The sequence below is a fragment of the Centrocercus urophasianus genome, unplaced genomic scaffold (assembly GCF_019232065.1).
Source record: "Centrocercus urophasianus isolate 14NV4802_14NV808 unplaced genomic scaffold, USGS_Curo_1.0 seq_30, whole genome shotgun sequence".
Classification (NCBI taxonomy): Eukaryota; Metazoa; Chordata; class Aves; order Galliformes; family Phasianidae; genus Centrocercus; species Centrocercus urophasianus.
In genome coordinates this window covers 2,183,925-2,209,075 of record NW_024884867.1, presented here as the reverse complement: position 1 = coordinate 2,209,075, position 25,151 = coordinate 2,183,925, and the positions used below count along the sequence as shown (strand labels likewise).

At 50.8% G+C, this 25,151-nt stretch overlaps 1 protein-coding gene across 1 annotated transcript in view; it reads left to right on the top strand.

The window, feature by feature from the left end:
• Window positions 1-1,638: 1,638 nt before the first annotated feature.
• Window positions 1,639-25,151, top strand: part of LOC122165754 (reticulon-4 receptor-like) — a 62,931-nt gene continuing 39,418 nt past the window's right edge. The window contains exons 1-2 of the mRNA XM_042829069.1: window positions 1,639-1,793; window positions 2,495-2,574. Coding sequence (XP_042685003.1) covers window positions 1,639-1,793; window positions 2,495-2,574 — 235 coding nt within the window. The remainder of the gene's footprint in view (window positions 1,794-2,494; window positions 2,575-25,151) is intronic.

The window sequence follows — 25,151 nt, the reverse complement described above, 5'->3', positions numbered from 1 at the left end:
GGAGATTGTCCTTATGCAGAATGAGTAGAGGAAATGGTATGCAAAGCAAGTTGAGTAGAGAAGAATGGGATGGGATGGGATGGGATGGGATGGGATGGGATGGGATGGGATGGGATGGGATGGGATGGAGGCAATGCCCTGCCTTTGAGCCAAGCTGGGGAGGGAGCTGCCCCCAGGACCCCACACATCTAGTCCTGGCACAGGATGATTTTGTCCAAAGTCAAAGTGAGGACATCCCTCAAAGCACATCCTGCTTCCAGCTGTTCCCCAGCTGTCCCCAAAACTTAAGCCTCCAACAGTGAGTGTTACTGCATAAGAATGGGGCTACATTTACATTTGGGAGGCTCTGTCTCGTCTTGAGGAAAGCCAGATTCATCTCTATCTATTGGTGCCCTGAAAGACCTGCATGTGAGGTAGGTTCTGGAGAAGAGCCATACTGTAGGCTGTCTGGTGCTCAGGGTCCTACCTTGGCCTCTAAATCTTGAACTGCAACAGAACATGACAGCTACTTCAGAACCTCCCCAGCTTTGTGCACTTCTATGACTTGGTGATGACATGGTGCCAAACAGCCCCAGGCACTGTAAAAAATAAAGCTGTATTCCCACAGCTTGGCCAAGATATACTGCTCTGTTTGCAGTCCCTGAGACCGTCTGAGGGATCCCTACATAGCTCTGCCAGCTGCAGCTGACCTGATGATCTGACACTGTTCCCAAAGGGAACCTTTCCCCAGCTCCACATTTACACTTTGCTTGTGGATGATGGGTACAATGACAGCAAAAGGTATCTAGAAGACATCTGGAAGGCACACAACCCAGATGCCTGTGGACAGCTGAGGCTGCTTGCCTAATTAGAGTCCACTCTTAATAAATGCCCTCCAGCTGGCTCAGATGCCCAATTGAACTTTCCTTTGGTTGCATTTCTTTTTTTCTTTTCTTCTTCTCTCTCTCCACAGATGACTGCAGGCATTGAAGGTCTTTGGCTGAGAGGAGACACTGTACCAGTTTCCTGACTCATTTGATACCATACCTACAGAGAAAACTGGGTAGACCTTCAAGAATGTGGTTGCAGCACAAGCCCTGGGTGCAAGCAGCTGTGGAGATGGCCAAGATAAAGGTGGCAAGTCATAAGAGAGATATGAATATTCAATAGCATACATACCCCTACATATATAGGTAACTGCTACCTATATCTATATGTATATATATATATATATATATATATATATATACACACATGCATATGTACAGGTAGCAGTTTGAAACCTCCCATTAGCAGAGCCAGAGCCACCATGTCTTCCTGTTCAAAATGTTCAAAACGTTCTGCTGTTTCTGGCACCATCCTTCCTGTCTCCTTTGCCCATTGAGCAAATGAGTTCAGTTTAATGAGATCTGGCTTCCTGCTCCTCAGGATAGCTGCAGATGGGAGTTGCCTGTGCAGTAAGCACTGTCTGCTCCAGGACAGGGAAACTAGTGAGAGGGATGAGGATAGAAAACCACCTTCACTTTGTTTCATCTCCAACCAGTGTAAATATTATGCTTTTAGGTAAACCGAGGTAAGCTCTTCTCCTTGCATCAAGCAGGAAAACGATCCCAAAAGCACACGGGTGGGATGAAATCGGGTAGAGGTGGAGGGGTGAAGATGCGGACTCTGCCTTCTCTGGGCCTCCCCGGGGAACGCAGTGACCCCACAGCAACAGAAACGAACCCCGGCAGCGGGCCCTGCGGCAGAGCCGAGCCGTGTGCCTCCGCGACCTGCCCGGATGGGAGCCGGCTCGGGAGCGCCCGGATCCTTTCGTGAGCCCCGTGCCGTGCGCTGCGGGCTGCGGGCGGCTCCCGGAGATGCTGCCGGTTGGAGGCGGGGGAGCGACCGGCCCGATGCCCGCAGCCGCCCGGCCGGCCCTATCAGCGGCATCCTTTAGGTGGCACCTCTCCTCCAGGAATGAGCCTCCCGGCCCCGCACCGCCCTGCCCGGGCACCGCGGGGACCCGCCGCCGTCGGAAAGGCTCCGGCTGCCCCCGGAGCGGCCCCTCCCTCCCTCCCTTCCTTCCTTCCATCCCGTGCCCGTCTCCCCCGTCCTCCCTCTCACTCCTCCAGCCAGTAAATCCGAGCTAGGCTGATTCCTCTCACGTCAAACCACATGATCCCATAAAACATTCATCGCCTCTCCAAGCCCCGCGCCCCGCTCGCTCGCTCCCGGGATCCGCCGCTGCAAGGCTCCGCGCTCCCCTCCGCCGCCTCCGGCTCTGCCTCCGCGGGATCCGCCGCAGCTCCGGCCCCGGCCCCGTGCGTGCGGCGGGCGGGAGGGAGGACGGAGGGAGGAGGCAGGCGGGCGGGCAGGGAGGGAGGGGGAGCCTCGCCTGGATGCTGACTCCAGCTCGGGGGCTGCTCATTCCCCCGATGAGCGAGGGCACCGGCACAGGGAGAGCCCCCTCCCCGCGCTCCGCTCCGCGCTCGGGCTGAAGTTTTTGCACGAGGACCTGCTCCGCTTTCTCAAGGATTGTACCGCCGCCGCTCGACTTTGCGCCTCCAGACGTGCCTTTCCCGACCCCTAAGATGAAGAGGGCGATAGCTGAAGGTAGGTGCGTCCCCCCACCCCCTGATACCCCCCCCTACCGAGACTCCCCAGGGCAGGGCAGGGCAGGGCAGAGCGAGGTGGCCACATCCCCCGGTGCGGTGCGAACTTGGAACTTCCCTGCCTGCAACTTTCTTCGTCGGAACGGCCGGGTCCCACTGTTGGGGGAGCGCGGCCGGAGCCCACCGGTTGGGGGTCCGCATCTCTCTGGGCTCGGGAGAGGCGGAGGGGTGAGCGGAGGCTGAGGCCGGGTTGGATGGGGGTAACACGGCTGTGAGCTGCGGTCTGAGGCCCCTCCTGCCCTCTGTACCCCCGCCTCGGTGCGGCCGGGCTCCCCCCGAAGTTGGGGCAGGCAAAGTGTTAAGGAGGTTGGGCCGGGGGAAAAAGCGGCATCCTCTGCTCTCAAGGCTGCCTCCCACCGGGGCGCAGCCCGTGCTGCTGGGGGAGGTGGCCGGAACGGCGGAGCCTGAGAGGAGGGCGGAGGCAGCCAGCCCGGCTTTTCCTCCGCTCCTTTCTGGGCTGCCGAGGAGCGATGCTCCGCTCCCGACGATGCTGCGGAGGAGCTGCGGGTGCCTCCGGCCGGGGAAGTTGGCGGAGGTTGCGAGATCCCCGAGACCGGGGATGTGCACGGGGCTGACCCCTCTCTAAGGGACCCCCGCCCGCTTCGGTGCCCAGCAGCGAGAGTAGCTCGTGGAGAAGCCCGGCAGAGCAGCCTCCTCTCGCTGCAGATCTCCCTTTTCCGTCTGCTCTAGCGGCCCTTTTGCTTTTCAGTTGCCGGTGCGGACGGATCGGGCTGCAGCCCCCCGTGAGGGGATGCACCTCTGTAAGCTCGTGGCTTCGCCCATCCCATTTGCAGTCCCTCCGGGTGAAACCCGACATGAAGACCTGCTTTCGGAGGAACACAGGCTCTCAGGTTCGGGCCGCTTGGAAAAGCGTCCCCAGGTGTGCTGCTGGAAACCCAGCCCGAGGGCTGCAATACTGAACTCGAGCCATCAGCCCCTCGTAGCAGCTCCTTGGCTGCCCAGGCTGCTGGATGGGGGAGCGTTTGCCACGCAGAGCTGCATGGAGTCCCTTTCCCATGTGTGCCATCTCCTGCCCGCTTCCTTTCTCCATCAAAGATACCCTATTTATTTATTTATTTATTTTTTTTGCATTTCATTTTGATTTGCTTTCTTTTTCTTTTTGGAAAGCACTCCAGCTCATTCATTGACGCCGGTCGAAAGGATGCTCCCCAGCTCTGCTCCATACACACCACCTCTTTCGGAGGGCTCCTTTTCAAGTTCCATAATGACCAATTGCTTTCTGTTCAGCAAACACCTTGGGGAGGAGCAGGGGGGAGCTGGTTGTGGTGTCAGCCTGCGGGGCCCTTGGGTGATGCTGAGATGCCGGCATCCCTTTGCTATGTGTTACAGGCTTTTGGTTGATCTGAGCCCCATGGCTGCCTGCTGTGATGCTGGCAGTGGTACCCAGGTGATGGGTGATGGGTGTGGTGCAGCACTGGGGCACTCTGTGATGCTGCAGTGCTGTCTCTGCACCGTGACTTTCCTGTATTTCCAGCTGCTACCGAAGATAATGAAATACAAAACCCGTGTTACAACAGCTTTATTTATAGAACAAAGCTTTCAGGGGGTTGACTTTTTATTTTTTTTTTTCAATTTTTTTTTTTCTCTTCCTACTGCTTATGAGAGGCTATGGGTTGCTGGTAGGTGTGACTGTGAAGTCCTTATAAGCCTTAGGAGACGCTGTTTGGATGAGTGACCATGCTCCTGCATCTGGGCTATGTTTCCCACTGCGGGCTGCCAGGATGCTCCGAGTGCTTTGTAAGCCAGAAATAGCCACCAGGGGCAGTTAGAGGCAGAGCTTTCACCTGGTGTTCTCAGCACTTACTGCTTTATTAACACAATTTATTTATATTGAAAGATTTTTTCCAAGCTTTTTCCTTCTTTCTTTCTATCTTTTTTTTTTTTTTTTAAATAGGATTTCTTATGCATTACAAAATCCTGTAGTATAAGAACTTACACCAAGCTTAGAGAATATTTATTTGGAGATGCAGCAGCAGTTCCTTCTTTTCCTTGAGAGAAGACACCATTCACCAGTGCATTATTTTATATATTTCCTTTCTGTACTTTGTTCATTCATTTCAAGGAGCCTCAGCATTTCCTGAGCTTTGTTCCCTCTTCCCCACCGGGCAGCACAATGCTTCGGTCCAACGTTCTGTGGGTCCATCCGTGGATGTGTTCTGAGAGGCTTTTTAAAGTGGAATATCACAGCCCAAATATCGAGGTGCCGTTGTGCTGCTCCATGCTGTGAGGTTGTGTCAGGGCAGATGTGGTTGTGTCTCTGCTGGTTTGGTGATATTTTCCCCTCTAAGAGAAAGCTGGCCCGGAAAATAAGGGAATTGGAAGCAGTGAGAGCTGCTGCTGCCCTCTGCACTGCTGTGGTTTGTGGGCAGCAGGTGTTTGTGTTGCTGACCAGAACGTGGGGAATGTGGCAGCCCTGTCCTTGCAAGCCTTGCTCTTTGTTAATTACCTGCATCCCATGTTTGGGTGCTTTGGGCTTTGCATAGTGGCAACTATGTTGGCAGCTCATAAAGGTGCAGAAGTGGTGGCTGTGGGGAGGAAGGGAGTAAAATCGGCAAATCCAGCAGCACCTCTGTGAATTTTGGCTCAGAAGCAGTGAGAGAGACTGAAATGAGGGCAGAGAAGGGAAGGATGCTCCGGATCCCAGCTCCCGGGCATGCTGCCATGGGCCCTGCATACCCAATGATGCTGCTGCATGGAGCTGCTGCCTGCTCCGAAAGCGCAGCATCCTCCTTCCCTCCCCAGTCCAAGCCCCAAAAGGAGGGGAGGAGGAGGAGGGAGAGGGGAGATGGGTTGAGCCAGAGCCTCTGCACAAAGCAGGACAAGGAAGATTGTGAAGAGCTGAGCTTTAATCCTTGTGCTGAGCTTGCCTGTGGCTGCTGTGCCCACTGTGTGTGGCTCGGCCGTGCTGCAGGACGTTCCCCAGTGGGGAGGCTGAGGCCATGGGAAGCAGAACCGAAGGGCGAAGAAAGGAGTCAGTCTAATTAAGCATGTGCTCTCTTGCCTTGGATTTGCAACGCTCCACGCTGCCGTCACCTTCATTAAGACATTTCTCAGAGTGCCAAGTGCCTCTTTTGATGTTCCTAAAGGGGTTTGTTTATCCAGGAGACGCACACACAAGGAAGCAGAAGCATCCTGTACCATTGCAGCACTGCATTGTGGTGCCTGCAAGGGCTGGGAATTGCACCAGGGTTTCTCCCTCCCATCCTTCTGCTGTAACCTGGAGCCAATTGGGTCTGTGTACTGTATGTGTGGGAGGGAGGTGGGAGCTTGTGGTCCACAGAGCCCAACCTCTCCTTCCCTTTTTGCTATGGTTGCAACTCCTGGAGGTTTCCAGAGGCTGAAGGAAAAGGGAGAAAACTACACTGAAAAGTCAAGAAGCAAAGGGTGGATCCTCCCATTTTTGGCATAGAAATGCCAAAATAATTGCTACAGTATGCAAACTCACAGCTTACAGCTACAGCTGCACGCAGCAGCACAAGGTTTGGGTGATTTTTCCTATGGAGGTGTTCAGTGATGACTCAGAGCAGGGAGGCTTCAAAGTGGTTATTTCCTATAGTGTGTTTGCAGCACACATGGAAATCCTGCCTGGATTTGAGGCAGAAAGCATCTGCATGTGGCATGTATGGACTTTGTCCGTATTTCCCTTGCCTCACAGAGGTCCGGGCTTCTGCACCCTGCTCCAAGTTCTGCTTTTGAGTTCTCTGTGCCCTTGAGCAGATTGCTCAGCTTTTCCAGCTCTAACAATGGGAAAGTGATGCTGAGCTATCTCCCAGGGGGCCCAGAGTGCACACAGAGGTCGGCCCTGAGCTGAAGCATTCGGGTCCAGGCAGCAGTGACACGGCATCAGGACACAAGATGGATGGTGTTCTCCTTAGGGCTGGTGCTGCAGGTTTCTCTCTCCACTCTGGCCTTCCTCGTTGCCTTAGCATTGCAGCTTGGAGCCAAACATCAGCACCAGCACATTTTGCAGTATTTACTGTCTCTCTGCTCTTGGAATCAGGGGATTAGAGAAGTGCTTTGTTTTATTTTATAGCCTTCCTTCCTGGAGCTGCCAATGGAAGTCAAAGCATCGTACAAGAGCGTGCAAAAACACTTGAGAGTTTTGGAAGCAAGGAAGTTCTTGCATATCGTGATTTTTAGTGCCATTTCTGGAAGTCTCATCAGGGCCTGCATCCCCTGGGGTGCACCTGCCTTATTTACAATGAGCCACCATTTGCTCATACGCAGTTTGGGGTCCATGGTTCATTTCCATGCTGTGCTCAAGTGTTCTTTAGCTGTGGGTTGGAAACCCTTGAGGAAATCCAGGATTACCCTCCAAACACCTTACTCTCCTCTGCTGTTGGCTTCTCCTTCTGCCCAAATTCCAGCTAAGAAGAAACCAGCCTTTGACATGGGATACCTCTGTCCCCTTTGCCACTAACATCCTTGAGTCATCAAAGTCCTTTTGTTAAATGATGCTGTTTGCTTCCTGGAATCTAGACTCAGAAAACCTTGCTTGCACTGCATGTTTCTGTACTTCATCTGTGGACATCTCCTCAAAGGTCTGGAGAGCCTTTGCTGCCAGCTATGCCTCAAATGACTGATTCCCATCCACATCTGCAATTCCATGTAGAAGTGAGATAAAGCACAGGGAAAACAGAGGTGTTTCATGGGCAGAGTGAGGTTCACTGCCTGGATGGGAGTTTCCAGGCAGTCACAGCTTTGTTCCATCTCAGAGGAACTGGGTGCATCCCTCAGATGGCTCTTTGCATTTGTTGCCTTTCTAAGGACGGTGTTTTCTTTCATCTCATTGCCTTCCACTGACCTTCCACTGGAAACAAAGGAATGTTTGTGTGTTCGAATGTGGTGCTTTCTTTTCTGCCCTCAAAAAAAAAGAAAAGGGATCATTATAGAGCCTTGCATGGATGTGCACGAACTGATCCGTTATTAGCGATAATTATAATTTACATGACTGTCTGGGAAGAGGGGGTCATTGATACAGCAGAAGCAACAACAACAGCAGTAGTGGTTCAGCTTTGCTTACTGATGTGGCAGATTCTCTCCTGTGTGCTGCCCACTGGGGAAACCGGTTAAATTTCACTTCTTTTCCCCAAGAATGAATCTTTTGCTAGAACCATCTGGCTGCTAAATTCTTCTCCTGAAGCTGTGCAGTTTGCTGGGAGTTCATTTGCGTCTTCAGCTACTAAGGAGGAAGTAAAAGTGACTGATGAGGCTGAGGCTGGGACCGTTCCCATCAAAGTGACAGCTTTTGTGAGCTGGATTTGGGAAAGTGTTTAAAATTGGTGTGTTTTCATTAAATTTTGAATACGGTGGGCAGAACTTCGCTCTCGGCGCTCCGGTGCAGCTCTTGACTCCGCACCCTGCGTCGTTATGTCAGATTGAATTGTGTGGCTGTTAAGATTTGTGCGCTCTTGTTTGATGACTTTAAATACTGATTTTAATTGGGTGCTTTTCTTAAAGCTGTGAGTGATGGCTGGGGCCATGTGTGATGCACAGTGACGTGTGTGGGAAGGGGATGCCAACCCAGCTTGACTCTTAAATGCACAGCAGGAGGAGGGGGATGGGGAAAACCTTTGCAGGACCTGGATTTGGCTTTCCTTGCTTCTAGCCAAGGGCTCTTCCAAGTGTGTGTGGCCAGTGTGATTGATGCTTCCTATTGCCGTGCTGACGTGGTTAGCATTGGCTTTACACTAGAGGGCTGTCTGTCCCTTTCCCTTCAGAGGAAAGGCATTAGCGTGAGCGCTGGGAACGCTCCTGTCTTTCACAGCTTCCCAGCAATTTGACAGCAGCCCGTTTTGTTGGCTGGGTAACGCCATGAGGATTTTATTTACTGCTCCCCACCTCCCTTGGTGCTGTGCAAGAGCATCCACCTCCTGGTCTGCGGGGTGCTTGGGAGCTGTCTGTCCAGAGTGATGTGGAAGCTTTCTGGTTTCATTGCAAATGTCCTCAGGTCAGCAGTCTTTTTGTAGATCCAGCAGCCTTCAAACCCATGGGACTTTTCCACTCCTGTTCATCCAGGCATCCCTTGTGCCTGTGGGGAGATGCAGCCCTGGGTGTCAGCAGAGCAGCTCTGTGTGCTGTAGGGTGCACCGGGCTTGAGATGCTCTGGAAATGGCTGTCCTGGGGCTGGGGAGAGTCTTCAGTGCCCCAGTCTGAAAGATTTGGTAGTTTCCTTTCCACAGAGTTGGGTGGGACATCTTCCTCTGAACCATAGGTTCATTGAGGTTGGAAAAGACCTCTCAGATCCCCAAGCACAACCCCAGTCCACCCCTACCGTGCCCACTGCCCATGTCCCTCAGTGCCACATCTCCATGGTTCTGGAACACCCCTGTGGATGGTGACCCCTGCACTCCCTGGACAGCTGTGCCACTGCATCACCACTCTTTTGGAGAAGGAATGTTTCCTAACATCCAACCTGAACCTCTCCTGATGCAACTTAATACCATCACCTCTCAACCTGAGAGAAGCATGACTGCTGACAACAGTGCTGGGCCTCTATGGGACCACTGGCTCTTGGCCACCACAAAGGGTAACTGTTTTATCTCCACATGGGCACTTGTATTTCTGCTGTCCTTCATTCTGTTCCTAGTCACTTGGGGTGCACTGAGGTGTGGGCATCGTTCCTCTGCCAGCAGCTGATTTATCAACTTCAGGGACTTCTCTCCCTTCCTCCCTCCCTCCCTCTTCTCTCAATTTGCAGCTAATGTGTCGTGAAGGGAGGGGGGGGAGGAAGTAATAATGGTAATTACAGCAGCTTACGGTCTTGAACGCTGACACTAACCACGTGCACAGTGATGGATGGTGGGAGAACACGGTGCCGCAAGGATGCCATGAGTGGTGGTGGCTGCATGCAGCTGAACCCAGCAGGAGTGAGGTGGGCAGCAGGCTGCTTAAATGGCATCCCCAGCTCAGCAACCACTATTTCAGTTTTCCTGGGGCTGGGGCTGCCTGGGCTCTGCTCAGTTGCTCAGAGATTGGTGCTGAGTGAGAAAAAGGGGCCCTTGTTCTCCCAGGTTGGAAGGCAGCACTGAGGGAGCTGCACAGCCAAAGAGAGACATTTATATGAGTGGCAGAATAAATGAATCTGAGCTGCCTCCTGGGAACCAGCCCAGAAGAGACTGACTTTACTTGGCCATGGCTTTCCAGTGGGAAATGTTTTTCTTTCGCTGTATTTATTTTTGGCTTTCCTAGTGTTTTGCTAGGCTTACAATTAATCCTACGCTTCAGGGTGGCCAGCTGGGCTGCAGGGACAAAGTCTTCTTGAAAGCAGTTTGCTTGGTCACTTCCTGAGGACCTTGGATTTACGGGAAGCCTGGGAGTGCTTGACCTGATGCACTGATGGAGAAGTGCTTGGGTGCTGGGGCAGGGCTCACCTCTCCCCAAGGTGCACCTCTCCTGCTCTGGTTGCACTGAGCATTTCCCCTAGCAGTTGCTGGGTGAGCTCCCTGTGCTGATCTCCTCCTTTGTTGCTGGAGGGGATCCCACCTCTCTGATGTGTTCAGTGCCTTCTGTGTGTGTTTATGGGCCAGCACCCCACGGATGCCAGCCAATGCAGTTCTCCACATGCCATGGGCCCATTTCCCCACCTGCAGCCCCCTCCCTCCTCTTGCTGCAGCTGAGATGGATGTGTTGGGCTGTGTCAGCCACAGTTTCTGAGCGTTTCTATTTTGTTCCTGTACTCCTGAAGCAAAGGCTTTGTTGCTTGTCTGAATGTGACCCCCTTGCCCAAACTCCTAAAAAAGCACAGGGGTGAGAATGGGGCACCCGCTGCCATCTGCTGCAATGCAGGCAGAGCACGAGGCTGGGGCACGGGGTGCAGCTTTGCTGTCAGATAGATCGCCGAGCACCTGACATGCTGCCCCAGTGTGTGACTGCAGGGCACAGCCCCCAGGGAGGAGATGGGACAATCTGTGGTCCTGTTGCTCTGAGCCTGAGGGGCACAGTGCTGGGCTGCTGAATATATGAGCTCTCTGTGTATGCAGGGCTGGAGCAGCACAGGCTCTCTGCAATGCTGAGGGATGCTGTGAGTGAAAGGGACGAGCCTGCCACTTGGCACGAGGAGAGGTGGGAAGTGATAATTGGAGACAATGATGGCACAGGAATGTCTCAATGTGATAGGAGCTAAATGACACGGTGAGGAATATTACACCTTGTTGCAAGTGTCAAAGCCTGCACAGAGGTAAAGGAGAGGAGCAGAGCTTTGCGCAATCCAGCAGCTCCTGCAGAAGGGCCTTAGCCAAGCTTTGGCTCCAGCTGCAACCCACCTACCCCAGCAGCTCCCTCCACCCAATTCCCCAAAGCTCTCATGCCTGGGGAAGAAGGTGATGAGTAGGAATTGTCATTTATGCCAAGTAGCCTCTGGATTGTTAGACAGGGTGTGTGGTTGTTAGACCAAAATGCCCATCACAGAGTGCACATGTGCCTGGATGCATGAAGTGCTGGGGCAACTGCCTGTTGCAGGGGCAGCAGGGTGGGCTGAGCTGGCCTGTGTGGCCCAATGGGTTGGAGCTGGTGAGGAAAGAGGTTGTAGCATCCAGGAGAAAGCATGGTGACAAATGGCATGGGGATGATAGCTTGGCTTTTCCTTCTGGTACAACAGAGTGTAGCTTAGGGGGAGAGCGTTTAGCTAGCGAGGGAGAACTCTGGAGCTGCCTTCCACAAGGTCCTGCTGAAAGTCCACTGAAGATCCAGCAAAGGCTGGATCTTTATATTTTCAGGAAAGCATCCAGCAATACCAGCCTGCAGGCTCTCTCTCCTTGTTAGCACAGAATCATCTCCATTGCTGCTTCCCAGGACACATTCAGCCCTGATTGTTCCTGGCAGATAACACTGCCTTCCTCCTCAATGACCTTCTGCAGATTCATGGCCAAAGCTTCATCCACTGCTGTGGTCCTTCACTTTCGTCCCTCTCAGAACAAGGGTTTTGCTGTGCAAAGGGTCCCATGGGCAGCTCCACCGGGTGCAAGGCGGGTGTTCCCTGCATGGCAGGCTGGCAGCAGCCTATCTCAGTAGTAGTGGTTGGCTCTTCCCAGCAGCCCTGGGAAATATGCAAATTTAACCTTTGAATTTACTGTGCTGTTCTTTTCCTGGGAAATGTCATTCAGGGCATCAAGCTGGGACTGCTGGTAGGGGAGTGGACATCGTCGGCATATGCTCTGTCTGTGGGGGTTAAGGGGAGGCTCCCCAGGGAACCTTCCCCACAAGCAGGAGCTTGCCATACTCACTGCCTTCACTGCCAGCAGAAGCTGCCCCGATGGGTGGAACAAGTCTGGGTGTCTTGAGCTGGCTCCTGGGTGGTGTAAGAAAGCTTCTGTCCCTGTTGTGGGTGTTGGGAGGAGCTGGCAGCAGTGTCAGCAGTGCTGGGATGTTCCTCTGCCTCGAGGGATGGAGCTCATGGAGCTCTTATGGGATGTGACCTAAGCGATGCTGCAGGAGGGAGCTCCCAGCCTGTCTGGATGTGCAGAGCTGAAGGGAATCCCAGGTGCTGTGGCTGGCAGTGACTGATGGGACCATCCTAGCTTGGGCCGACGCTACACTGGAGGGCTGAGTTTCCAGGCTGCCCCTGGGAGGTGTCTATGGAGCAAAGCAAAGATGTGATTACAGCGCAGGCAGGAGTGACAGAGCAAGGAAGATGGATTTCAGCATGGCTGAATAACCAAAGACCATCTCCATGTCCCAGGAGGGCTCTGCTCTGCTTGCTGGGCCATTCGTGCTGAAACCATCCCTTGTCACGTCAGCTCTGTTACTGCTGTTGGCTCCTGTCAGGATGTGCCTCTCTGCAATGTTCCCATTCCACCTATGTGGGCTGTGCCAGCTGTAGAACTCAACAGTGATTTGGGAAGGTGGAACAAACCTGAAGAGCACTGTGCATGGCTCTGGTTGTGATGCAGGTGTCCCCTACAGCTTTTTGCAGAGTTATTGCACATCCCAGTGCTGTCTCTGTGGAGGAGAAGTTCTTTGGGGTCAGCAATGCAGGAGCTCCCAAAGAACAAGGTGTGCAGCTGGGCTCTCCTGCAGCACCCTCCAAAACAGCCAGCGTGGGCAACTCTGGGCCAGCAGCACCCTGAGCTCACAGAGCAGAGTGCCTTCACAGGCATCCCTAAAAATAGACAAGCAGAATGTCCATGTGATGGGTTTCAATAGGAAAATGGATTCATTTCCCAGCTCCCGGAGGGCTTTTTGGAAACAGTGGAAAGTAAATAAGGGTTTGGAAAGCAATGACAAATACCCTGGAGGTGCCCAGAAATTACATACCAGTGGCTCTGAGATGGGGAGCATGAGGCCCCAAAGATCTCCAGATCTAGCATGCTCTTATTTGCTTGGGTGCTAATTAAGAGAACGTCGAAGCTCTGATATGTATTCTGTAACTCCCTGTAAATTCAGATAAGAGACATTACAAACCCATCACAGGTGTATTAAAATCTCCTTAATTAATAAAATATAAACACAGCAGTCCCCTGGAGAATGACTGAGCAATGGATGAGGGCACACAAAATGCAGAGCTATGAGGTGAGGTGGGGAGGATGCTGCCCCTAGAATCCTCATTCCCCAGGAGAAAGATGGTATAGCAAAGATTTTCTGTACAGGAAAACTGCTGGTGGTTAAGCATTCAAGCTATTGCCAGAGCCCTTGGTTTGGCCAGCTTGCTGCCTGGGGACCAAAAAAGGCATCACATTTGTGTATCTGAAGTGGTTGGAAAGATGAGTGTGGTGCATGGATGGGTTTCCCTGTCCTGTGCAACTTGGGAGTGCTTAGCTCTGTGTCACCCAATGGACATTGGTTGAAGCCCCTGTGCCAGATATATCTACAAAAGTCAGCCTGCTCCGAGGCTATGCAACAATGCTGCACTGAAAAATGCTAAATGAAGTACACAGAGAAGAATAGATCCAAATGGAGACCAGGTTTAGAGTGTCATCCCCTCACAGCAATGGTTTGTTTGGAGCGCGCTTTGGAGCCAGTGGAAAAATGGGCTCTGTTGGCCCAAAGCCTGGGGGACTGCTGTGATCATTAGGGCATCTCTGGGCTTTGCATGCTCCTTGACCACAGATACCTTGAGGTCCAGAGAGAGCCCCTTTGTGACCAAACTTCCTTAAAACCAGTGTTATTATGTGGAGCCTTCCACCATATTCATGTTTTCTGATTCAGAAGGATCGTAGAATCACAGCATCATTCAGGTTGAAAAACACCACTAAGATCATCAAGTCCAACCATTAAATGCTGGGGTTTGAGCTGCTGGTGTTGTTAATACACAGAGATGCAAGAAGGAGGTGGATTCCTGGATAGAGAACCCAAGTCCAGAGTTGTGATGAGATTATGCCCCTTAAAACTTACAGAAAGAATTGCCCTGCTTCCAAATGTTAACAGTGCAGGGTAATCCCAGGAGTTCTCCTTCAAAAGGCAGGAGTAAGGGTAAGCACTCTATCTATCTTTTTTGGTATAAAAACCTGCTTAGCCATAACTATCTTATTTATTTTGTAATTATAACATCTGTATATTCATTGATTATACAACCGCCCTCTTGGCATCCTCCTGAGGAGGGGACAGAAGTGATGTGGGAGCCAGCCCCCGCTCACTCTGCTCTGCAGAGATGTTGGCTGGGAAGGTCTAGTGCATGTTGGGTCTTGTGAGATGGATATATGCACACCTGTGGCTTCCCTGCCCCAGCTCAATAGACTTGATGCATTTCCCATGCCTGGCAGTATCATGGTTATATACAACCACAGCTGGAAGACATTTTGAGGGAGGGAGAGCCACAAGTCCTCTGTGCTCTGGGGTACAGAGCTTTCTTCCCAAATGCTTTCAGGAGCTGCTTGTCTAACTGCAGCTGTAAAGGAAAGCAACAGAGCTTTCAGGTGGCACTGCCTGTTTTACTCTTTCTGGAGGAAGAGTGTCTTATTATAATTGCCATGCTTATTTGGAAGAAAAAGACCACTGTAGTTACTAGAAATTCAATATAGAAATTACTGGTTACTACCCTCTGTAGACTAATTCTGAGGGTAGCAGAAGAATGAGGAATTTAATGCACACTATAATGAATGTCAATCTTCTCCCTTAATGAATAGGAATCACAGTTTGCTGCACATTGCAGAGAAATGAAAAGCATCCAAAGTTCAATCCACTTTTTGCTTTCCTTTTTTTCTTTTTTTTTTTTTTCTCTCTTCCCCCCCCCCCCCCCCCCTTTTTTTTTTTGAAGAGAGATAATACTATGCACAGCAGATGGGTGCATCCATTTGTCAGTGCTGAGGATTTCTTATCTTGTACCATACAAGCCAGGGTTTTCCTTCAACTGAGCTTTGTAAAATTTCCTATACAAGCAGAGGCATAATGCCATTCATGGAACTGGATCCTTATGAGAAAGTGGATTTTGCCCTCCTTCCTGTAGTAAATCATCCAGGCGATTAGAAGCAGAGATGATCCACTCTTTGTTTGGTGTGTACCAGCTATTCCCAGCCATGGCTCTGCTTGCTGGGTGCACAGAGGAGCATTTGTGTGTGAGTGTGCGTGTGACAGTTGTGCAATGGGATCCCTTGGAGGGATGCACGGCCATGAGCTGCAGGCCACGTTTGCAGCTTTACATCTGGAAAGGTCTATAGGGTGAGCATGGACAGCATCACTCCTGGCTGAGGAAGCTGTGCAGGATTCGGTGTTTAGGAGCAGGGAGAGGATGTGCTCCTCAGCACAACGTGGCCCATGGCCCATTATGGCTTTGTTGGCATGAGGCAGGCTTGTAAAGCATTATTCCTTAAGCCTGGGTGTCTTTTAGGACCATAGAATCATAAAGGTTGGAAACGACCTCTAAGTTGCCCAAGCCCAACCCCAGCGCGCCCTCAGTGCCCATTGATCACATCCCTCAGTGCCACATCTCCATGGTTTTGGAACACCTCTAGGGACAGAAACCCCACCACTCCTTGGGCAGCTGTGCCAGTGTCCAACCATTCTTTCTGAGAATGAATTTTGGCTGGCTTTTTGGCTTTCTCCTTGCAGCTCTCAATCACAGAACCTGTCTGCATGGGAGAACCGAGCTCACCTGAGGGCTAAGCCAAGCCCCAGTGCAACGAAATGACACAAGTGGCACAAAGCCATGCTGCAGCTAATGTGATGCAGGGACTGAGAGCTGCAGAAAGAATCTGCTCCTACTGTAAGCTGATCCTCCAGTTTCCTGAGCTGAAGTGTCTGAATGCTCTCACAAAGGAGCTTTTAGGCATCTCCATCATTGCGAGGAATAGCACTCTACCATGACCTGTGCAACCATCTGCCAGCCTTGCAGACTTTGGGGTGCATGTGAGAGTTCAGGGGTCCTACACACTGCCCCCAGGGCTCAGGGTGGGATGTATGGGTGCAACAAGGTGGCCCCTTTGGGAGGTAGAGGACGGGGAGTGTCTCCCACAGGCTGAGCTATGCCATCATGGGGATGGAGAGCTTCCTTGCTGCTGTGGTCCTGGGGATCCGGAAGGCGTTGTTCCATCTGTTCTCTCTCATGTGCAAATGCAGGCTCCAGCTGAGCAGATGCCGGCTCTGTGCCAGAGGAGTTTAGAGTTCCACTGTTTTAAAATATTTATTAATGTGAAGATGTAGTTATCACTTAAGCTGAAGCAATACAGTGGAAGTCTTTTTGTTGAAATGGAAGTTAGTGATGCTGAAAAGCCATTAAGCTGTAAATATAAACTATATTAAGTGCTCAGTAGCAACCTTAAATATCCCTTTGTTGGTTGCTTTTCTTCTTCAAGGCTGAGTGTCTGTTGAGGGGATTACTCAATGCTATCGCTCTGCAGCACGCCCAGCTCTGCCCGATAGCTCAAAGTGGGGCATGAGTGGCTTTGCAGCAACATTTCCCCAGCAGCTCAGCTCAGTGCAGTGCCTTTCAGCAGCTGAAGGCTCCACAGCCATGTGAGCACTCAAAGGGAGCAGGATGAGATGGCCAAGCATCTCTGCTCCTCCTCCACCTGGAGAGATCGTGCTGGGTTCCAATACCCAAACTATGGGCAGACGCCATTTTTCTCTTGCCTTGCTCACTGGTATAGAGTCATAGAATCGTTAAGGTTGGAAAAGGCTGCAGCATTTTGCAGTATTTTGCAGAAGCTTCTTGCTTGCCCTCTGCTAGGATGGATCAGGCCTGCATTCCCCTCTTGTTCTGGATGGAGTGAGTGCAGTGCAGTAGGGATGCTCCGAGTGAGATGTAGAGTGAATGAGTGCTGCCCATGGACATGGCTCACAGCCTTCTGCATTCAGCCCTGCTGAGGAGCTCCCTCTCAGCCAAATAGGCTCCTTGCCCAGTACGGCATCAGGCTTGATCCTCTCGTCTCTGCAGATCAGTCAGAAGAGATGGGCTTTTCTCAGAAAATGCTATCAGAGCTCAAAGCAAGTGTCATAGGGTCTCTTCTAATCACACTGCCTCTGAGCCCTTCCCTAAAAAAGAAAGGAAGAAAAAAGAAGGGAGGAAAGAAGGAAAGGAAGAAGGAAAGAAGAAAGGGAGGAAGGAAGGAAAAAGACTCTTCTGCTTTGGTTGCTGAGAGCATGTACAGGTTTCTTAGGCAATTAAATTTTACATAATAGAGTAACTAAACTGTACAAACTTGAAGAGCACCTGGAATATGGAGGCATATTCTAAAATAACTGGTCCCATATTTCAGCCCCAGTTCATTAATCTGTCATGTTTCTTGCTTCTCTTTCTTTCCTATCCACTCTGCTTCATGGCTGGGATATCTCTGGGAAATGCACCTCATCCATGTTTGCCTATAGGTCCTATTCTGTTTGTGCTCTCCTCTCATACACCATGGACGTGAGCTCACTTGCTCTTCAGACCTTGTGCTCGGTGTGCTGAGCATCACCTCTGAGCATGGCTCCTTGCTCTGCTTCTGCCTTGCTGCCGGCAGCAGCCAGGCTGGGGTGATGCTGCAGAGCCCTGTTGTGCCAGCCTCTGCCCAGCCTGCCCTTCCTTGACTCCTCTCCTTCCCCCTCCTGCCGGCCCTGGCTGCTGCCTTGCCCCCAGGACATGCCAAAGCATGTAATCCCCTTTCCTCGGGGTGGCTAATTCTGGCACGCTGGCTCCTTCTCTGCCGCTGTCATCTGCTCACTTCCCCCTAAGCTGCTTTTCCAGGTCAGGTGGACGGCAGTGATATTTCTGTGCTGTTTCTGAGCAGGAGGTGCTCTCTGCCTGTGAGCTGATTTCAGAAACCCGAGCTGTTGGTTATTCCCTTGGGGCACCTCCTATGCTCCGTGGGTTTTCTCCCCACTGCTTGCTGGATTTAAGTTACAAAGGATGTTTTTCCCTCTACCCATCACAAGAGCATCCTCAGCTCTCCAGATGAGCCCTCTCAGTCTTGCAGATGTTGGAAACAGCAGCCAGTAGAGTTTTGTACATTGCTTGCAGGAAATCACTGCTCTCCATTCAGTAAATCACCTTTGACTCCACTTTATACACTCCGGATGAAAACAGCAGGCTTTATTCCAGCAAAGCATAGAGCTGAAGTCTTGGTTATAATGCTGGAGACTTCTCCAGCAGAGGTTAAAACAAACATGAATTGCAGGTCGTATCGATTGCTGAGCTTCATCATCCCTTGCTCTTCCCGTGTCTTTGGTAGCTGGACAAGCCAGCCAGCACACACCATTGCCACCCAATGCAACAGCTGCCCTCAGAGGTTTTGCTATTGCACTTTATTGAAGCTCTGTCCCTCTTCATGAGATAAATCCAGCTCTTTTCAGCAGGAATTGTGCCTGCAGGAGCATCCAACATGGTGGGGGTCTGATTTAGATGTGGACTATGATGCTTGCAGGGTGCTGATGGTATACAACCAAGGAGCACCTGTTAACAACAGGGGTTGTTCAGACCCTGCTCAGCCCCACCAAAATCAGTGCATGGGTTGGAATGGTTGTGCCAAAGCCCTACCAGGTATCACTGGGGAACACCTTGAGGGGTAGCTCCAAGCTAAAGGATCTCCCAAAAGGAAGCTTTATGACTTTTTGCTTTTCTGCTTGAGATGGAGGAAGGCGGCAGCCCTGCCCCTTGACTGCAGCTTTTGGGGGCTGGAGGGAAGTAAGGAGAGCATCCAGGAGGCTGGATGGGCTTCTGGCCTTTCTATCCCTTTGTGATGCAGCTTGATTCAGCCTCAGTCACCTCTGGGAGCTCCACTGAAATCCATCTGGAGGGAAAAAGGGACAAAAAGATACGATGACCTGCTTCTGTTTGCCTGCATGCACAATCCAGGCTCCTCGGCTGCTTCAGGCTCCTGGCTTAGATTACTACAAAATAGATTATTTTCGCATGGAATTGTTCATAAAGAGGGGTCTGGGATGTTGTTAATTTGCTCTTTGTTGCCCCTGAGAGAAGCAAAAGGTTTGGGAGCCCACAGTAGCTCCATAGAAACGGCAGCTGGTTTGTTTGTGAGACAAAAGTTGGAGGGATTTACTTTGCAAAGCAAAGTGAGCAAGAAAGGAAAGAAAAAGATGTGAACGCCATCTCTGGAGAGCCTTAAAAGTCTGAGCATCTCTGAGAGGCTTTAGAATTTTAAAGAGAAATAAATAAATTAAAAAAAATGCCCCCCTTCCCCTCCAATCCCTTTCCCCATCCCCGGAATTCTTTGTGGAGGTTTCAGAAAGACTCCAAAATGTGCTGTCTGCTGAATTAATTATGAGCAGGTTTCCTCTGGCAGAGCCCTTGTTGAAGGCTGTATGTCCGACAGAAAATTTAAGGCTTTTTGGTGGAATTGGAACTCTTTGGTTCATTTTGAGGACTTTGAGTATTCAAGTTCTTTCTCTCGTGCTGCGTGGGAAGGGGATGAGAGTGTATGGGGTGGGGTGAGAGGTGGTCCGTGCTGCTCTTGCTCTGTGCAGTGTGCTTGCAGAGGGCTCAGGAGGCAACGTTTAAACCATGCAAGCAAGTAGAAGCCAGGAAAGCCCATCCTGTGGGCTGTGGGAGGGCTCCCTAGCACCTGCCTTGTAAGCAAGGTTGGAGTCAGCACTTCTCCTTTGGTTTTATGAGCACTGTGCCCTGCATCAGGCAGGGCTCGGCAGAGTGGCTCAGGAGCAGCATCACCAGAAGGACGGTTCATAGCCCCAGGATGAGGTGCTCTCCAAAACAGAGGGTTGTGCTGAGGGTGGTAGAGTGATGCTGTCCCTCTGCTGCTCAGGGTCCCACACCTCCCAGAGCTGTATGGTGAGGTGATGCCCCAGCTTGGCCAGTTTGCTTTCACCACAGGAGGTGGTATGGGTAGCTACCAGCCATAGATCTACTTCCAAATATTAAATAAATCCTAGCTATTGAATACGGCAAAATCTAGAGCTCGACCCTAAACTCAAACTCTACCTAAAGGAGAACAAAAACCTTAAATCAGTGTCTGCAGGAAGGTTAGGGTAGAAGCACAGAATGGCTTAGGAAGGAAGGGACCTTAAACATCATCCACTTCCAACCCCTCTGCCATGGGCTGGCTGCCCCCCACTAGATCAGGCTGACCAGAATCCCACTTAGCTTAGCTTTGAGTATCTCTTGAATATGAGGCTCTGGGCAGCCTGGTCTGGTGGTTGGTGACCCTGCACATGCCAGGGGGGTTGAAACTAGATGATCATTGTGGTCCTTTACAACCCAAGCCATTCTATGGTTGTATGATCTCCAGATATGAGACACCCACAGCTCCTCTAAGCAGCCTGTTCCAGTGCTTCACCACCCTTTGAGTAAAACATTTCTTCCTAAAATCTAATCTAAATTTCACTCCTTAGAGTAGTTACCAGGCAAAGATGTACTTCCAAAAATGACAACAATTTCCAGCTACCGAAGCTGGCAAAATGCTGGGCTGCAGTCCTAAACTCAAACTCTCAATGCATGCCAACAAAAAACTGAAATCAATGCCTGCAAGAAAGCAAGGCTGGCTAACCAGGCATGGATCTACTTCCAAAAATGTCAGAATATCTCAGCTACACAACACAGGGCTCAATCCTAATTCAGCAGAACCTCCATCTCTGGATCATCGCGTGAGCCTTCTGCTGAGCCCAGCAGCATGACTTGCAAGGAGAGAAGTAGGTCCAGGGCTGCTCTAACTGCTCTAATTCTGCATACGCAATGGGAAAAGTAACAGTTGAACACTTATGCATTAAGTTATTTAAGGATATAATAGCACATGATGTTGTACAGCTACCTAAAGTGTGCTTCATCACCCCTTCTACTGGCTTTCTGCCCACCAGCTGGACGTGTGATGTGTCAGGTCCAGCCAGCGTCAGTCCCCAGTGTGAGTTATCAGCTCGATTTCAGACAGGGCTCTAAGTATATTTGAAACACAAAGGGGAACAGAATCCCCCTCCATGAGCAGAGCCCAACCAGAAATATTACAGATTGATCAGTATTTTATCTGGGAAGGAGGACAGCTCTTTAACATCATTAAGTAGTGACCTTTAAAACTCATATTCTCCTGCCAGCCAGATTTGGCAATGGATAGAGAGGAGACGGATGGCGGCAATGGGGAATAAAATCAATTGTTTGCTGAGATCAGTGTGTGTGTGTTTTCAGTGGCATGGAGGTCCCTGGGCCGCTGTTCACAGTCTCTTTCAGCACATTTCTTTTTTACAGCAGAATAAATTCTGTTTGGGGCCCGAGATGAATTTTCAGAGTCATACGTCATGTTTTACAAGGGGCTGACAGCACAAATTGGGGGAGAATAATGGTGCCCAGCCCTAACTCACCTCAATGACTTTATTAGATTTCTCATCCAGAAGCAGATGAGCAGGCTGGGTTCTCGGGGATGTTTTCTGTTGGGAAGCCCATCTGCTTAGTTTCAGGTTCAAATTTCAGTGTGTATTAATGCTCTGTCTGGATTAGACTGTAAACGTGCTGGGTGGCAGCACCAGAGCCAGAGATGGAGCTGCTCATTGGGTGCATGGTGCCTCACACTGGGTTGCCCTGTATGTGGGTACCAGCCTCTGATACCACCTGTCCATCGCTTGGGAATGAGGCTGTCTTGTGAGGTGTCAACCCCAAGTGATTCTGGGCATGTTTGCTTTGAACAATTCAGTTTATGGCAGCCCATGGCTATGTGGTGGTGGGAATCTACAGCTGTGGTGCTCTACGTGTGGTCGCATGTGCTTTAAGATCATGCTGGAGATGTGAAAACAAGATCTCAAGGTACAAAGGTGGATCATAGAACTATTTAAAAGCCATCTGGTGCAACACCCCTGTGATGAACAGGGATGCCCGCAGCTCCATCACTGCTCAGAGCTCCTCCATCCTGACCTTGGGTGTCTGCAGGGACCACCACCTCTCTGGGACACATGTTCACGTGTTCCAGTGCTTCACATCATCATGTCCCCACAGCAGCAACTCAGTGCCCTTGGTCGTCACCATCTAACCCCTTAGTCCTGTGCAGAGTGGTGGCACATACAGCTTCCTGTGCCTGCAGTGCACTCCTGCCATGGGACAGCCGTGTGCTACAGCCACCCTCTGATCCTGCAAATATTTGTCACCTGTGCATTTGCAGGTGGCTGGGATTTGAGCTGAAGGTGGATAGATGGGTTGATGCTTAGGATGGGGTATCTGTCACCTGTGGCTTTGGAGCTCGCAGCACAGCCTGAAGCATCTGTATGGGCAGCTGGGGGAGTGAGACAGGGCCAGATCCTGAGCATGGACACATGCTGTAAGGCTCCACTGACCCACTTATGTCTCAGGGGACACAAGGGGAACAAGAGACCAACCTCAGAGTTGGCCTGGAGGTGTCTCAGCTCCTGCCAACGTACCCTGCAGAGTCATCACAGGGCAGCATGCTTTCAGAGATGAGCAGAGAAGTGCTGCATCTGTTTTACAGCCTTCTTCTCTGACCTCTGAGAGGTGATGGTGAGGACTCACTGCTCGTTCCTATGCATTTGTTGAAGGACTGTGGGATGGTTGCTTATCCACATGATAGGCCTGGTGACAGTCGCAGAGAGCAGCTGTGTCTCCTGGTCCTGGTGACAGCAGGAGTGGGGACCCACCACAAAATCATGAGTCACATAGACCAGCTTTGGTCTCCCATTACCTCTAAGAATGGAAATGTGCTTTTTTTTTTCCCCCTGATCCCTGAGCAAATACAGCAGTTGGCATTGCTTGTCTGTGCCCCTGAGCTGCGTGAACTTGCTTCTCAACCCAGGGCAATTGCAGACAAAGCATCAGTGTCTCCAATGAGGATTTCCCTGACTTTGGGATGCCTTTGCAGAGCTCAGACAGCCCTTAAAACAGAAGGTTACCCTAATTTACAGTCCCTGGATTTATGGGAGGCGTATATCAAAGGAGAATGTAATAGCTTTCCTGTAGCCCATTGGCAAAGGGGGGACTGTCCTCAGGACTGGGAGCAGGGACAGCTGTGGGCACATCCACCAAGGTAACTGTCTTAACTCTTTCACTTCAGAGCTGGTAATGCTGTTGCTGGGTTCTCTCTGTCTTTTGGACCAGCACTGAGGACTTGGAGTCATCTCTTCCTTCAGTATCCTTTCTTGGTTTCCTTTGTTCTGCCTGACTTTGGTCTAAAAGGTGGAAAGGCCAGATTAGTTTCTATGTTGCTCCTTGTGGCTCTTCTAAGCAGCCAGAGAGCTGGGATAGAGCTGTGGGGTGCCATCTCTGTCCCCTTGTGGGATGCCCCATCACCTCTGCATTTTCTGCCCAATAAGACAGCCCTGGCTGTGGAAGTGCCAGAGGGAATGCAAGGCTGTGGGTGCCAGCCCCATCTAGCACATGACAGCTATTTGTAGATGGAAATTTGGGAGCTGGGGAAATAGGAGGACAACTGTAGGCATAGGAGGATGGTAGTTGAAAAGCTAATGTTCTTGTGGTCCAAGGTCTTGCATCTTTCCTAATCCTCTGCAATTGCCTGTGTGCAAATGGCTGTTGCCCTTTCCAGAACCTGGCATTGCTGCTAGAATATATTCTGCTTCTTTAGCAGTTCAAGAACTTCAGCAGTTACAAAAACTTCTCTTTAAAAATTCATGCTGTTCTGTATCATGTTAAATATTTATTCTTAAGGAACAATGTGTTCCCCTTCCCCCATTCTGCTATGATACCTATTTTGCATATGAACTGATTAATAATTAAGAGTCTTACATTTTATTTTCACTAGCAGAAGATGTGCTCCGGCCAAGTGCATGCCTGCTGTGTTCTGCTGAGCTGTGAATTCACCTTTGCTTTCCAGACTGAGGGATCTTATCTGGTTGCAACTTGCAGCACTGCTGCATTGAAGGCCCATGTTGGCCAGGGTCAGTCTTGGACCTCCTTCAGATATGTAATACTGCAGAGTTTGGCTGTTCATGCCATGGGGAGGGCTGTAGGATTGCCCCTTCACTTACCGTGCAGCATGAAGCGAGGATGGCTTCTTCAGCCATGCACATTTTATGGTAAAGAACTCTTCCCTAGGCTGGGGCAGGAAATCACTAATGTGCCCATTGCTGGAAGGCAATGTTCCAACAGTTATGAATGCCTGGGGGCCAACCTTTACCTCTGCTAGAGGAAGGAATGGAGAAGACATTGGATGTCTTGGCCAAAGTCAGCTGTGTCTACGAGTACCAGCTCCATGACTAACATCAGGGTGGTGGCACTCCTGATGCAGCTTCGAGTTCCTCTGGGCAACTCCTGGCAACAGCACTGTCACTGTCACTGCAGAGCTCATGACCTGAGGCTGGAAAAAGAGCTGACATAAGGGCAAGCTGCACCCTGGGATTAGAAGGAATTAGTCCTGCTAAAAAGACAGGATTACCATTCAGAAGAAATGCTGAGAAAACAGCATTTTGTAATTCTCTGGGGGATTTCAGCATTATCCCCCTCTTCCTCCTTGCAGTTTTCCCACAGAAAACAAAACTAACTCCCAATACAATCCCAGTTGGTTTGCAAACATGGGAGCACCTTGCTTTCAGTAATTCACAGACATCATCAGTAATATTATTATTATTATTTTTTTCCACCAATGAAAATGAGGCTTCAGGATCCATTTTAGAAGAGGTGTTTGAGGATTTGGGAAACAGATGTGATTCCTCAGAGCTCTGACAAAAACATCTCAGCTGGCTCTGCCCTTTAGGCCGGAATTAGAGAATGAAGAGGCCATGCAACACCCAGGTTTACAAATGCATTTGGGTGCAGATTCACCTGAAATGTTTGTCTTGGGCTGAGATTTAGCAGCCTGGGTTGTAAGCACTGTCATAAAGAGCAAAGATTGCCTGCAAGCAGAGGAGAGGGATGGGTGATGGGAAGGATGGGTGATGGGAAGGATGGGTGATGGGAGGGATGGGGTGCTGTAGATGTGCCTGGGGGTGCAGGGAGCTTGCATGGCAATAAGTGCTTCTTATTTAACAGTTTCATTAGTGAGCTGGAGGCAGGGAGAGGCAGAATGAGAGCAAGAACTGCAGGTGATGTTCAACCAGGAGTTGCTACAAGCAGGAAATAGTAGCAAAGGCAGATCCAGGGCTTTGGCTGCTTCTAGGCAGGCAGTGTGCTGTAGCAAGGCTCACTAAGAAGCCATGATCTTGTGTTTGAGAACAGGAATGTGAGAGATGCGT